Source organism: Taurulus bubalis (genome assembly GCF_910589615.1).
Source record: "Taurulus bubalis genome assembly, chromosome: 15".
Lineage (NCBI taxonomy): Eukaryota > Metazoa > Chordata > Actinopteri > Perciformes > Cottidae > Taurulus > Taurulus bubalis.
The window spans coordinates 19,962,439-19,977,968 of record NC_136603.1 but is presented as its reverse complement, the minus strand read 5'-3'; the positions used below and the strand labels follow the sequence as shown (position 1 = coordinate 19,977,968).

The 15,530-nt window shown below is 42.1% G+C and overlaps 1 protein-coding gene across 1 annotated transcript in view; it reads right to left on the bottom strand.

The window, feature by feature from the left end:
- ube2f (ubiquitin-conjugating enzyme E2F (putative)) overlaps nt 1-9,619 on the bottom strand; it is a 33,206-nt gene extending 23,587 nt beyond the window's left edge. The window contains exons 1-4 of the mRNA XM_079230798.1: nt 9,515-9,619; nt 7,034-7,226; nt 5,332-5,361; nt 3,563-3,628 (exon numbers count right to left, since the gene is read on the bottom strand). Of these exons, the coding sequence (XP_079086924.1) occupies nt 3,563-3,628; nt 5,332-5,361; nt 7,034-7,148 (211 nt within the window). The 5' untranslated portion in view covers nt 7,149-7,226; nt 9,515-9,619. The remainder of the gene's footprint in view (nt 1-3,562; nt 3,629-5,331; nt 5,362-7,033; nt 7,227-9,514) is intronic.
- Nucleotides 9,620-15,530: the final 5,911 nt, after the last annotated feature.

Sequence of the window (15,530 nt, the reverse complement as noted above, 5' to 3'; positions counted from 1 at the left end):
ATATATATATATATATACACACATACATACATACATACATACATACATAGATAGATAGATAGATAGATAGATAGATAGATAGATAGATAGATAGATAGATAGATAGATAGATAGATAGATAGATAGATAGATAGATAGATAGATAGATAGATAGATAGATAGATAGATAGATAGATAGATAGACAGACAGATAGATAGATAGATAGATAGATAGATAGATAGATAGATAGATAGATAGATAGATAGATAGATAGATACCTTATCTGTTGCATGTTGTATATATTTGTTGTCTCGATAAGAAAGAAAAAAAGGTTGAACTTGACTCTTAACTATACTTTTTTGCTATGATGTACTTTTTTCAACACACACCCTCTTGCTGACCCTTAAAAATGGCCGATCTCTGTATGCAGGTTTCTGCAGGAATGTGTACAACAACAAGCCAATTATTCGTATGCAAATCAAGCAGGAATAAACACCCGTCTGAACACACAAAGACAACGTCATTTTTCTTTTTTAATTATTGCATTTCTAATAATCCGAACAATGACATGTGAGAAGGGGTTCACCCTCAGAGTGTTGCTGCTGTCCCCATTCCTCAGAGACACAGGGGTCCGGAGCAACGGGGTCGCGACACAGAGCTGTTGATGGGAAAAGGAAAGGAAACTAAGCGGAGCAACTGAAGAGGCGTTCCGACCGATCAGATCTCGGAAAACACTGATTTTCTTTGGGGGGGGTTATGTAGCAAAACATTATAATAGGTTAATATTGGTAGAAATACATTTTGATCAAATACTTTGCTCTCAGCCAAGTAAAACCACTGAGTGAGAATTGTGTGTCAGCAAAACAATCTCAATTACCAAAAACCTAGGCATGTGAGTTCTCTTCTCTTTTTTTTTTTTTTTTTACACATTTTGCGAAGCAATGTGTTTTGTGGCTGGAACCATCAAGTCAGTTTTATTTTGTTTTGTTGGTGAACCAACAACAGTCAATCCAATGCTTAAATTACAGCATTACCTGATTCATGATTCTACTGTTCAAAGCAAACAGAGGAGTTTCCGTGAGAAACGTAGGTAACACAAAGAGAGGAAAACACAAAAGAAGGGAGGGAAAAAAAGGAGTAAAGAAAAAGGACAGAAGCACTTACGTGGGCCTTGAGCTATACATTCACCCCATGAGTCGAGATGATTTTATCTTGCATTGGTTTGGATGGAAGAGATATTTGACAACCTGCATCCTGAGGCGAGTTCCCATTTTACATTTTCCTGACCACTTCCCCGCAGTGCAAATGAATGCTTCGGTGTGTATAATGCCCAGTTACTGAACAACAAATTGGAAAGGAGATTTGACAGCACCGTATGAAGACGGCAGAAACAAACGAGACACCTTGCACATCGCATCAGGGACACGCAGAGATGACTCAAGGTGGTATTTTCTTTTTCCTTAATAAACTTCCACTACTTTCATATATATTTTTCATGTAAAAAATATTTTAAAATGTAGTTCACGGATTAGTGTTAATACTTTAGAGTGGCCTAGTTATATTTACGTGCTTGTTTCCTTAATGTACTGTATTCGGTCCGACTCCAGAGTAGCATGGTCCTCTGGCTGTAGTAGAACAACTGAGGACTCTGTTAAAACACCAGGTGTAATGGAGGGGTAAAAAGAGAGCGCAGGAAAGAGGAAGAGAACAAAAAACAACAAAGTGAAAGGAAGTGACGGGTGAAAGAGGGATGGGGGAGACAGAGGTCCTGAATAATTGAGCAAGACTTTCTCTGAGAACTCAATGTCCTTATCAACTCCCCTTCAAGACCATGACACCAAAAGTGTCTCTCTAATTGCTGAACTTTGCTTTTCTCTGCAGATCTTGCTGACAAAGTCCTTTGTGGAAAACTAAGCTGGCGACACCGAGCCTATTCAGGTGACAGGGAGACGGATGACACACACACGCACACACACACACACACACACAGACACACAAAGGCTAGAACAGCTTGAAAGTATTGAATGAATTCACCACTTCCTAAAACATCCAGATATCAAAACATCTTAGTTGGCAAACAAATGGATGCAGTGACTTCCATCAACTGTCTTGTAACAAATTAAGATGCACCAGATAAAATTACTAATGACACAAGTTAGTTACCAGGTCTCTGAAACCACATAGGACAATTGCACAACGGTGCCTAAGTCACCTCCCGACTTACGTCTTTATACTTCCTTGTTTTGTGATTAAGTGGAATAAATAAAAAAATAATTTTGTGGGATACACAAACAGTGCATTACTTTTATTGCTGAATTGGCCTGAATAAGCTGAAATGGTAAACGGTCTCTGGTACACCACGGGAACAATTTGGCGTTAAGTGTCTTGCCCAAGGACACGTCGACATGGACTGGAGGAGCCGGGGATCTAACCGCTGATCTTCTGATTGAAGGAGAACCCGCTCCTTCCTCCTCCCCCATATGGTCAAAAGAGTGTTTGAAAATAACATTTAACTCCATCTCCAGGCTCTGTCTTAGTCCCTCTCTTTCCAGTACTCGTGTCGTCCACACAAAAACACAAAGCCGTGTTTCTCTCAGTCTCTGGTGTGGCTTGTGTCTCTCTCGTGTGTGTCTCTCTCGTGTGTGTGTGTGCGTGTGCGTGTGTCTGTGTCAAACAGCGAGAGCAGGTGAGAGGGACCCTCCAGAGACTCCTGGTAATCCCACACCAGTGTGCTGGGTTCGTCCAATATTCCACAGGTGGCCCATTTTGCTTAGAAAACTGCTGAGCGAGCCGATTGCACGACTTTGCGGCAGTCTAGAAGACTGGAGCGCTCGTTTCAAAAGGGGAACACTCACAAGACCCAGATGGACGAACAAAGATGTGCAGTCTGCCACCCCGTCACAACACGCGCCCCCAGAACCAAAACCAAACCCTGCCTATTGTGTGAAATGAGAATGTGGCTGCATGTCCTTCCTGGTGGTTTAGAGCACTTTAACATTTAACCCGTTCGGTTTGGTGTAAAAAGAATTAAATTAAAAAAGAACTTGGAGTTGAAATCTGTTCAGGAAGCGATCTTATAATCGATCCACGTGAAGCCATCTGTGCAAATCAACGCGTGTGCGTCGGTGCGGGTATTTTCCCCTCAATAATAGGTTGAAAGCTGTTAAACTGCTGTCCTCCGTGTGCTTTGTCAGGTCATTAAGTCCAGACAGTGACTCCCCGGCGTTCACACCGGTGACCAGTCCTGTCTCTGCCTGTTATCAGTCATTATTCATGACATGCAGTCGATTCCGCCTCTCATAACACACAGCAATTTTAAGGTGGTTTTTCCTTGATCTGTTTGCATCCTGCACTTTGCTGAGCTTTGATTCGGGGGTTGATTAAATCTCGAACGTTACACCTGCTTGCCTTTTACTTCAAATATTTGGGTCCGATTTAAAAAGTGTTTAATTCTAAAACAACATTAAATTCAGCGTCCACCAATATAATGAGCAACCAACCACACTGCTGCATCCCATCAACAGAGCAGCTGTGACATGATTAGAGCAGATCAAGAAAACAAGAGGGTGATTTTTCTCTTACCAGGAGACACTGCCAGGTGAAAATGATGCAGCTTGTCCTCATCTGGGAAACTGGCTTTGCATGTACCTGGACAAGAGCAAATGAGGGGTTATTAATTATTAGAGTCAAAGATAATAGCCAGAAGCAGCTGTGTGAAGAACTACCATTAGTTTTGATTGCTTGCCTTTGTGTCAAACAGTGGCATTAACATATTAACATTTGGATATATTGTATTCAGCCACAGTATGTTCACACTGTCCACACAGACTGCAGGATTTATGCCTTAAAACTTGCTGTGGCACCACATTCCCCCCTGGTGTTCAAGGACGTGTACTGCGCCCACAATGGGAGCGCTTTTCTTTTTTTTGTAAAAGGTTTTTCAATCAAACTTTACACCACATCAGCTCCTTTGACTGAATAACCTTTCCTGTTTTAATCCGTGCAAAACACTGTGAGTAATATTAAACATATTGTTTGTGGTGACGACTGTAATGAGTGTACAGCAAACACTGACTGAAGGGAATCTGCTTTTCAGTTGGGCAAAGCAGACGATCTACAACATCTGTACAACATCTTGTACAAAACGGCACTCTGAAAAAACACTGAAGATCATTTTATCACGTCTGACAGATTGTTTGTCTTTTGTTTCATTCATTTATGCCAACGTGCCCCAGCAACCTCCAGATGTATCAAACAACATTATGCAAAGGAGCTGTAAAGCATGAATTGACAATCAAAGTATAACAATTGAGTAATGTTGGAGGGATGATAATATAACAGAAAATCAATGTTTCTTTTTATATTTAGACTTTTCCTGCTACATAGGCTTAAGGTGCTTAAAACTCCAAACTCATTCAGATCAAGGCGTCGTCATCGTTCCCTGTGTCGAGGAAAAGGACCGACTATCTGTGCACGACTCGTATGACAGGTCTGTAACACTCGTATATTTTGACTCACACATAAGTCAGAGTCTCCATATAGACTTAATGGAAGAAAAACTAAATTAGGGGAGTTCCTAAAATGTTCTCAAAATCACTCAAACAAATGTGTTCGTACGAGTCGTTTTGAAAACACAGAGAAGGCCGTATAAAACAGCTTCTCTCCTCCTATCTCCTGAGTTCATGTCCGCCCGTGACAGTGAAAATCCTTCAGTGTCATACGGCCGTCCAGATCCACGGCACAAAGCTCAAGCGTCGACGCCTTCGGGCAAAATCAATATTTTCCACATGACTATATTTCACCGCTGTTGTTGGTAATGGAGAACGGGTCGGACGAGCATTATAGCCAAAGGGAGCAGCGTGGCTTCTTTAGCCGTGCACATCCTCCCTAAAAAATGGTTTATGGGCTTTGGAATCGTTTTTCACCCGAACTGTGTAGATGAACACAGTTTTAATATCCCGCATCTCATCGAGAAGATGTACGACTCAAAATATTTTCCCAGTGAACCTGTCAGTTCTCTCACTTCTATTATTCAACAAGCCTGAAACAATACATCAAGCCACATTAATCCTCATTAATACTTTGATATTTTAACATAAATAATGGTTTTCTTTCCTGAGTTGAGAAAAATAAAAGGACCAGGAGGACAATATTTACAATACTACATTATGTAAATTATTTATATTTCTGTCACTTTAAGTCGTTCAGCTGTTGCTCTTTCAGATGTGTTGACTAGGAGAAGATGTGGGGCCGCTGAACAAACACTAATGTAAACACGGGGAGGAATGCAAAGTCAGAGAGAGGCTGACTAAACGGAGGCCGGTGTGTATGGAAGTGGAAAGAATACTCACTAGGGAGATTGGCTTCAAGTTCTGCAACTTCTATTGAGAGAAGAAGAAAAATAATCATGAATAAGGGAGGAGAGAAGAGACACAGACAAAGACAAAGATGTGAGATCCTCACACAACGACAGCCGACACTGTCACACTCCTATTTTTATTTATTTTTTGTAAAAGAAATGTCAGTCAGGAAAGCAAAATGTCTAACATGGAAGTTGTAAATGAATGACAACACAATGCAGTGGAGGAAAAACAGTCATCGACTGGTGACAGAAGGGAGGAGGTAAAAAAAAAAAGAAAAAAGAAGAGAGATGAAGGAAATGAGAAGTGAAGAGTGGAGGGTTGTTCAGCTAGTGTAGCCTCTGGGTCAAGTCCGGTTGCATTTCTTATTCTTCTTCTTCTTCTTCTTCTTTTCTTAAACACTCTCAGGTTCTCTTGTTCTGTTTTCACGTCTGACACTCCTTTCGCTGCTTTTATGCATCTGCTGGTTTAACACTTCAACATTTTAAAAAAAGAAGGGAGGGGGGCGGCATTAACACCAAGGTAAAACCCTCCCTTCTGGCTGAAGGTGTCCTTTAAGTGATATCGACTGCTTCAGTGTTTGTCTGTAAACTCACAGTGCTAGATGGTTTACTCGACAAGCCCTGCATTTCTCTTTGTCACGTTTAGTTAGATGACATGGCCACCGACGTTCTTTGAAGAGTGATGATCAGCACCAAGGATGGACCAATACAGACGATGCACATCGGGCCGACACAGACTCAAATAGCTGGATGGGGTATCAGCGACAAAAGGGGCTGATCTATTCAGTTCAATTCCATGTAATGAATGCATTACTATATAACTTTAGTACAGTATAGGGATGTACTATACAGAATTGTAATTCCTGTTTTAAGTTTTGACCAATTTGCTGCTACATTTAAAGGGTTCACACCTGACATGTAAATTCCTGCACATTTTTTACCATGTTGCCGGTGTATGATTTATTATTTTAACAATAAACAACAATTAAATAAATGTGTACACATCTATTTATTTGCTATATTGTCTTTTACAAAGTTAAGCTAAACGAGAAAGAAAAGCAAGTCATTCAGACGTCGTTCTGGAGGGCATTTGATTGGGTGCTTGTGAGATTACATCCACTCACTTTCATATAGAACTGTATATGAATTGGAGCAGCATTGGACAAAAAACACTGTTGAATCTACTCTTCTCCAAACTATAGCCTTCATTTCACTAGTCATAGTGGTTGGGTATAATAATGTCTTTAAGTATATGTATGGACTAAAGCGAAGACAGGCGAGAACCCAGAAAGGTGAACACATGATGGGAAATGGTGGCAGCACAAGGAGACAAACGTGATGAAAAAAACCCGAGAAGGACAAGAACAAGCGCTTAAAATTTAAGGGAGGAGAGGAGGCAGGTGCCTGGAAGCTGCATCTCAAGGCAACGAGAGGTAACTATAAATAAAACCCAAGGAGCAGGAAGCAGAAACATGTTCAGAGAGAGAAAGAAGGGAACAGGAAAAAAATGAAAAACAGAATGACAAAGCCAAAACCCCCATGGAGGAAAAGAAGCATGCATATATATTTCTGAAAGAAACAGTCAAGAAATAACTTTTTTGGGGGGGGGGGCTACAGTGTCTGCTTTTAAATATTTAGCTAGTTATGCGTCCGTATAAAAGAAAATGAGGTGAGCTGACGAAGCAATGGACCTTTGGTAAGGAGGCGGTCCCTGATGGAGATCCGGTGGGTGGAGTCGGAGGCTCCGGAGGCGCGGCCCGTCTTTCCCCCGTCGTCCCGCTTCAGCTTACTGGCCAACGTAAGCATGGCTGGGCTGCTGTGGTCCGCCTCGGTCTGCTTGGCGCCGCACTGTGCTCCGCCGCGCCCCCGCTGCTCAAAAAAGGCCTGTCAATCACACAGGACGTTAAGAACCAACGAGTTAATATGAAATAGAGGTGGAAAAAGAACAAACAAGTTCATATAAACTAGAGATGGAAAAAGAACAAACGAGTTAATATAGAATAAAGGTGGGAAAAAGTTATTATAATATTGAAATAAAAAATTCACAATGGGTTTCCACTTGCAGACCAAAAGACATGCACGCGAGGTGAACTAGCAACTTTAAAATTGCTCGCCGGTCGTGCACTTTGCAGCTAGCCCAATGAGTTGGAATAGGCTCCACCCCACCCACAACCCCCACAACACTGCACAAAACCAGTGGACATATATAATGAAAGGCTGGATGGGTGGGAAAAAAAAAAAATACAGAGAAGGGCCTTTCAACGTACATTATATCCAAGGCCGAAGCTCAGTTCCGCTCAGAAAAGATAGGCCTTGAGATCTTTTGACACCATGAGGTAAAGGTTGATGGCGTTTATACTTCCTACAGCAATACACTAACAACTATGACACCATTCAACTCCAGTGGGAAAATTGAGTGCTTGTTATTGATTAGTGGAGTCAAATGCAATTAAGACTCTCTTTCCTACTGTGGGGGCACAACTTGTCTGTGCACAACTGTTGCGTCTTGTTACATCAAAATGCATGAAACTGATGGAATTAATAACAAAACCTCTCGAGCTGAAACACAAAAATACCTACTCGCTGTCAGAAATTAAATGTATGCAGTATAAATGAAGGAGTTGAATTCTGGCCATCTGCTCATCTGCTATCTGAACTCAGAAGTTCATAACAAAATGATTTAAAAAAATTAACTTGTTTATGGCATACTGTTCAATTGTTTACAAAAAGAAAAAGATTGTACCAGACAGAAGGGAGCCTACAGAGACAAGCATCGCAAATCAGCTGATGGTCTGAGTGCCGTTTTGGTTTGCTGAACGAGATTCAAAACTGGAACAGATAAGACACAGGAAGCCAAAAGACTACTTCAACCTCACACTTCTGCCAACTTTGGCAGGAAGCCGGTATCTACGGCACGACGGCGTTAAACTCAGAGATTAAAGCGTTTACTCTCTGTAAACACGTCTTCCTGTAACTGTTGACGCATTGCAGCCCTAGAGTGGGCCTTACTCGTTTCCTGGTTGCGTTTTTATTCTTCTGCATATGCACTTGTAAAATGAACAATATCCATAACGGATTAACACATTTTAAATTGGGGGAATGTCAGCTTAATCCGAGCAAAGATGACGTTTCAAAAATATTCATACATGAATTATTAAATGACCTAAAAATGTAATTACTCAATGTCATGTTTCAAACTAGGAAGTAATGCGTTGCATGGGTTAGGAAACCTGGCTTTAAGCCCACTAGTTTTAACTGCTAAAGCCCACCGCTACTCTTTTACTAGAAGTACAACTCTGCAGGTGGTGCAGAGGACTTTTAACCTCTCTAGCCCAGTCTGTGTGAGCTCATTTGGGCAGCAACAGCAGCAGAGGGCGAGGCTATCCGGTATCAGTGCGACCCATAAAACGCGAGTCACTGAGTCCACCTGCCATCGCTGTCAGTCACTGCACTGACACGCACTACCTGGATAACATACAATAATCCTTTATTAGTCCCGCAGTGGGGACATTTACAGGATTCCAGTGGCAGAGGGTAAAGTGTAAACAAGAGACAACAACAAGTAAAAAAAAAACTAGGTCGAGGGGATGCAGCATTATGCAGAGAACAGTTGTCAGAGAAGGAAAACTAAAACACTTTGCACATACAGGTTAACACAACTAGCCAGCAGATAAACACACACCTGCACTGCTAAAATAAATATATCCTCTTAACTATATATAGAATATGGAGTAAGTTTTTTATTTTTTTTAAAGGGTATAGCCTGCCTTTAATGTTAGGAACTAACGCTAAATGAGTCCAGCTAACTTGTTATGACACTAACACAAGCAAGTGCGTGTCCCTCGAGACAACAACCTTTTGGACTGCAGTCAATAGTAACGCTATGTAACGTGAGTACTTTCAGAAGTTACGTTACCGGCTCGTCGCTGTACTTTTAGCTCGTTAACCGGCGTTGACGACGAGCCGCTAACGCCGCTAAATCACAGCTAGCTAGACGCAACGTCGGTGCTTAAAACCAGCCCCGGCTCGCGCTCGTTCCTCGCGCACGTTGCCGAGGGCCCGAATAAATGTCACTCGTTTTAAATAGTGGAGGCGGACGCGAGTTATTAACGGAGGAGCTCTGCTAGCCACTGTTAGCTTGTGTGTTGCCTTTTTTTAAATTATTTTTTTACCTGCTTTCTCAGAGCTCGCGCTCTTTGCTACACCATAATCAGCCGCCCTCCTCTGTGCTGTCTGCGTACCCCAGCCGGAGGTTATGGGAGGCGCGTCCGACTGTAAATAACTTCAAAAGTGATTATTTCGGGGGCTCGGAGTGGATATAAACTGATTGGAGAGTCAGCTGTCAGAACTTCGCTCCGGTGTCATGGGCAACGGAAGCGCAGTGCGTGCGTGTATTATTGTTGTCCGTGTAGACACGGCGGCAGATGAACAGTTCCGCGGAGCGGAGGACGAGTTGCACTCGGTTCCTGTGGGTTAGGCCATGAACATGAACACGCAGTCGCAGAGTGGATATGTTTTACTGTCCCAATATAATTATTTATAGAAAACCCTGTTCAGTAGCACATAGCCCAGAATAGATAAATCCCCTTCCCATCTTTTGTTTCATAAAGCCAGGTGTTTGTTTTTATTTTTAACCAAAGTTCAAAATTAGCTCTATAATTAAAAGAGTTGAGATAAAACATTTGCGGAATAAGGAGCAGTATCTGTATTATAACTGTCCTATCATTTGTGAGTGTCTGCCCAACGGCAATGGTTCCAGATGATGAATCTGGCTAGCAACTTTTTTTATACTTTATATTAATTTTGTTTTCTATTGGATATTATTTATTTATTTATTCACTATGTCAATTACCCCCAAATTGCTCTAGTAGATGAAATCTTCTAAAATTCCCAATAATACAGCCTGTTTCAAAAACATAAAACATACAGACACACATACAGTACACACACACGCCTTGAAGAGAGCACCGTTTGCAAAATGGAAAGCTGAGACTCACTGTTTGACAGAACAGCTCATTCGCTTTGGAGCAAACCCAGTTCACCCTAAAGTATTTGGACAAAGCTGTGATTCACTCAGCCAGTTGCTACGGACCCAGGGGCATAAGGGCTGTCACTGTAAACAAGAACATGCTCTTGACTGACCTGCCTGGTTGGATATAGCTTTTTAAAGAGAGGAGTCTATTAATCTTGGAGCAGATGATTATATTGTATTTCATCTAAATCTGTTTAGACAGGTGTTGGCCATCAGGCTTTCAGCGATGCTCATACCAAAGTAGGACCAAACTTACCCCTCATCGCATGGTGTGCTTTTGTTATTCAATGGTGCAGACTGAGGACAAAGCATACATCTGTATTTATTCATGGGGATGATATTACTATGTTGTAGAGTTGTAATAAAATGGAAGAAAACTGCCAAAGAACACTTTTATTAGCTGTACTGAAAAAAAATGCATTTAGATTGACATCCATACAATGAACATATTTGTTTAAATGTCAGTCACTGCTCTGAAGTTCACAAACTCCGATCAAACTGTCAAAGTAGGCCGCACTGATCAAAAATGAAAAACATGTTGTTACGGCATTGGCTATTTCTCACTTCAAACGTTTTCAGAAATACGTTTTAGTGCTTAGCTGTAAAATGAGAACGTTTGCTCTGGTCGGTGGGAGGAGCTAGCTTTCCCACATGGCGACCGAGTCAAAGTTTTATTAAAGTTACCCACTGTAGCTGTAAGCGAGGAGAGGTGAAGCCCTGTCAGGAGGAGGAAGAGATAAAGAACAAAAGGTCAGGGTTGGGATCAGGAATTCTTGAGAAGGAGGACTCTCTTCTGAACTCACTGAAGAGTAACTCTCCACCCTCCCCCAGATGACCCATTGAAGAGACAACTCAGTCCCGAAGATGAAGGCATTCACTTTGAAATGTAATATTTCTGTCACTTCGAAGTCTTCAAGCCCAACAACGACGGAAAGAGGGGGAAAAGAAAATTTGTCGTGCTTCTCTAACCAAAGGGTGTAATTAAGTGATGCAGATGCCCCCTAAGGGAATGTCAGACTCCTGTTTATCTTTTAGGACAGTTTTGGAAATATGTTAAATGAGCTTCAGACTTCTTTCTTTTTCAACTTTATCTTTACTGTTTTTTATAACACAACGGCCCTCAGGTGGAGTAATGCCACCACGTCGTACAGGAACGTAATCTCATAACTGCCAGATCAGCCCGCCCCTCCCTCCCTTCATCCCGCCACCGCGTAGCCCCTTAGCCCAACCCACACCTTCAGGTCCTATACCGCTAATTTAGCTTTCAACTTTGATGTCTGCAGAACAACGGTGACCTGGAAAATATTCAGCTCAACTAAAAATAAAAAAAACACATGTGCTAGTTGCATGCCAGAAACAAAAATATTAGGATTCGTCTCTTGCTGTCATGTTGCGAAAAATCCAGGGTTTGGGTCGAGAGAGACTGGTTTCACATCACGTCCAAGACTGGGATTAGTTTATTTCAGTCCTGTTTCAGTTGATATTGCACTGAACAGCTTGTGCAATATTTACTGTACAATGCTAAACAATCTGAGATTGATGGCTTGGGGCAGACTTTTAGACCTGCTTGTTTTCTAAAGGGAAGCTGGTGCTCGGAAACATTACAATTCTCCACCACAGTGGCCGCCATATTCAACCCAAAATTGCATTTCCTTTTAGTGGCTTTAAACCTCAGGGGATCATCAAAGTCAGTCGGATTCATCCTCAGGACACCATGAGTCTTTATGCAAACTTTCATGAAAATCCACCCAATGGTGAGGTATTTGAGTCTGGACCAAAAGGATTCTGTGACCTAGATCAATTGAGAATTGACTCATGACTCCTATTTTCTTAAATAATCAGTGTTACAGCCGACCACCAGCTTCTCTGCATGTACACTGAAGTGACATCTGGCTGTCATGTACATCTGACTGTTACTGTGACTGCAGTGGCAGTAGGCCCAGTGGCTCCGATCTTAATCATGTAAAAACAAAGTGTTACATCGGGGGCTTTGCTCTCCCTGCTGGACTACATGACCCAGATGTGAGTGTAGTGTCTACTCAGTTTAAGGGGGGGGAAACAAAAACTCTGCAAAAACATGATTAATGCACATGTCATAATAATACAAATCCTATTTCATGCTGTGTGTTTGCTTTTACTTCTGCTGCACTGTTGCTATCAGCTGTAAAGAAAATCAGGAAACTCCATTTGAAATAAATCGGAGAAAGCGAATTACTGATGTGCAGAAGCGCAAGATCTGAAACGATGTCGCATTAAACACTTGCTGCTCTTTTCTTTACGTTAAGTTAAGCATCGAACCTTTACTAAACCTACTAAACATTTAAATCAAATTTTAGGTGACATTTACTGCAGCAGTCTGAGATGGATGAGTCTCTAATTCAGTCTAATTCACTGTTTCAGGTTTACATCTACCAAGTGCCAATTTGTCATGTCAGAAAAACACCCATACATCCACGACCAAGCACATTGCCGGACAGCCGTCCTACAGTAGCAGCCGTTTTCCCCTCAGGGTTCCATTAGACGTAAATTGCCCAGTAGAGACTCAAAAATAGAGTCTGTAACTTAATAGTAAAAGGGCACTGACACATGCAAACAGTTGGTGGCAATTCATTGTGGTGCTGTCCTCCGGCATGTGGACATCTGATGTAATGTGTGTTGTATGCAACTGCACAAAGAGTCACAGGCTCCAAAAAAGCTTATATCACCACATGACTCATCCCCTCCAGCACCCTTTGCACCTCTTGATGCCTCTTGTTATGGAACACACTGCACTCCAAAAGGTGGAAACATTTTATTTAACATAAATATTATTAATGCACAAATTGTGTGAGTACAACACCCTTCTACCACATCAGTTAGTTAGTGGACAAGTGGTTTAAATAGCCAACGTCGTTCCACAGTAGTGAAGTATCGGGCTTTCAGTTTCAGCACTGATCCAGAGAGATGGGAACATCTGCACGTATTTTCGACGCGTTCTCCTTCCTCCTCGTCAACAAGCTGGAGCTTTGTCGAGACAACTTGGCGTCGCTTTTTGACGCACGTCATAACCACGCACTCAAACACTCGCTTATGTTTGGGAGGCAAAAACACTTAGTTGGGTTTAGGAAAAACATCATGGTTGGGCTTGAAATAAGTAAGTAATCTAAGCAACGTGTAAACGATGTGACATAAGCACGGGGGGGAAATGCATCGCAAACACTGAAACACACACACCAGCCACGAACACAGTTTAAATGTCCTGTGTGTTCTGCGTTTTTGTCTGGACTTTAAATTTCGTCATCACGCGAATACTTTTCCGTCGTAGTTACCTGAAAGCCCGGTGCGTCTCATACAGAAGCCAAAGGGGGCCTTGTGTGTCGGTATGAGACACCGTGGGGGGACGAGGAAGGCTCCCTCTCATGGCTAATACAAATTAGTTGTAACTCATATTTGTATATTCAAACATGAGGGCTGAAAATTAGTTTGGTTTAATAGTCCTTTCTGGTGGACTTTAGGTTGTGAGTGCCTCCTGAATTATCCCTTTTATAACATTGAATGTAGATGAAATACTCTATTTAACCTTATTAGAATGATGGCCAATGGTGTGTGTTGTCTGTATAAAAGTGAGGTCTGTGGCAGACACTGATGCCCTGTATCATAGAAGGCAGGATCATACCATGAAAAGACAAATCAAAAACTGATCACTAAAAACATTTCACTTGAGATCTGATGTCACGGGGTGGAGAGGTTTTCCATCAACAGTAGCACAAAGTTCGTAAAGAGATCTGAAAGGTGCTCGTACAGCTGCAACAACAGATAGAGAAGAAGAAGGCTTGGATTCACTGGATGGTGCCATGTTTTTTTCTCAGGGCTGTTGCATGTAGAGTGGTGCTTGGTAATAAAATCGGGAAATAAGTAAGCATTGTTCCACTTCTTTTTTTTTTAAGTTGGATGCATGAAATAAGGTCTGTGGTTAACAACTAAAGATATTTATGTTTTATTCTATGATACACAATACTTCAGTTAATACTTCTCTAGTGAATTCTGAAACTTCTAAGGGTCTTAAACAAGGTTGCTAACAAGCGGCTAACTGAAACAACTAAACGTCATCATGCCGCCTGATCCGCCTTTTCCTCGTTGTGTATACTGGCGCTCATGCAACGGTGGCGTAGTTTGTTTTCAGCCTGACGTTAGCTTTTTACTTCTGTCGATTGCATAAACTTGAGTTTTCCGCAGAGCTTATTCTCTCCAATAACTCCATTGGCTTTACTAACGGCTAACTATATAGCATCACTGAAGGCTGGACACTCCTGCTTTGCGCTACACTTTCTGTTCGTAATGAACGTCTCCACACAGACTGAGAGTCAAACACCTAAAGAGGCCAGCCCTCACAAGTCAGGGCAGCTGGGATTGTTTGTGCTTGTGGGAATGGGGAGTAAAGGAAAAACACAAGTGCAGGATTCTGTCAGAGCAGATCTTCCTGTGGTGGAGAGTTGCTGAGAGCGTTTCCACATAGATGTGAGAACAGAGGGGGAAGCAATTGCAACGGCCGTGACAGGCATCGCAAACACGAACGATGCCAAAGTTTGTGAGACTTGTAAGGAAGCATGAGTCAGGCAGTGGGACTTTCCTTTTTAATGCAGAGACACTGAAGGTCAGTGAACGTGTTCTTGGAGGTTTTTCACTCTCTGGCGTCTTCCAGCGAACATGAAAGGGAGGTTAGTGGTAGTGGTCCCTTGCTAGGTTACAGTTAATCCACACATGGCATCGGGCGAATGCACGGGGGGCATCAGCCAAACGGCCATGCTTTCTACATATATTATTTACTGGAAGACAGGTACAGATATAGCTGTTATATCCAGTGTGTTTATATAAAGAAAAATAATTGGTAAGTGCCCCCTCAAAATCACAGTTGAGTAGTCCAAAATAATGCAGGGCCGCCTAATTCGATATCAAATGGGTCACTCGGTGACGTTGGTGCGTCTTTGCTCGGTTGGCCTCGTGAATAATCCTTATTATTGAGTCTGGTGCAGACTACTTTGATGAAGCGCAGTGATTAAAGACGGTTCACTGTCGAGAGCAGCTTCACTTGATGGGAAAACATTCAGACTGCTGGTGTGAAGGTGGCCTCGGTCAGGTGTTTCTAGATGGCAAGACTCTCAGGAACCAGGCGGAAG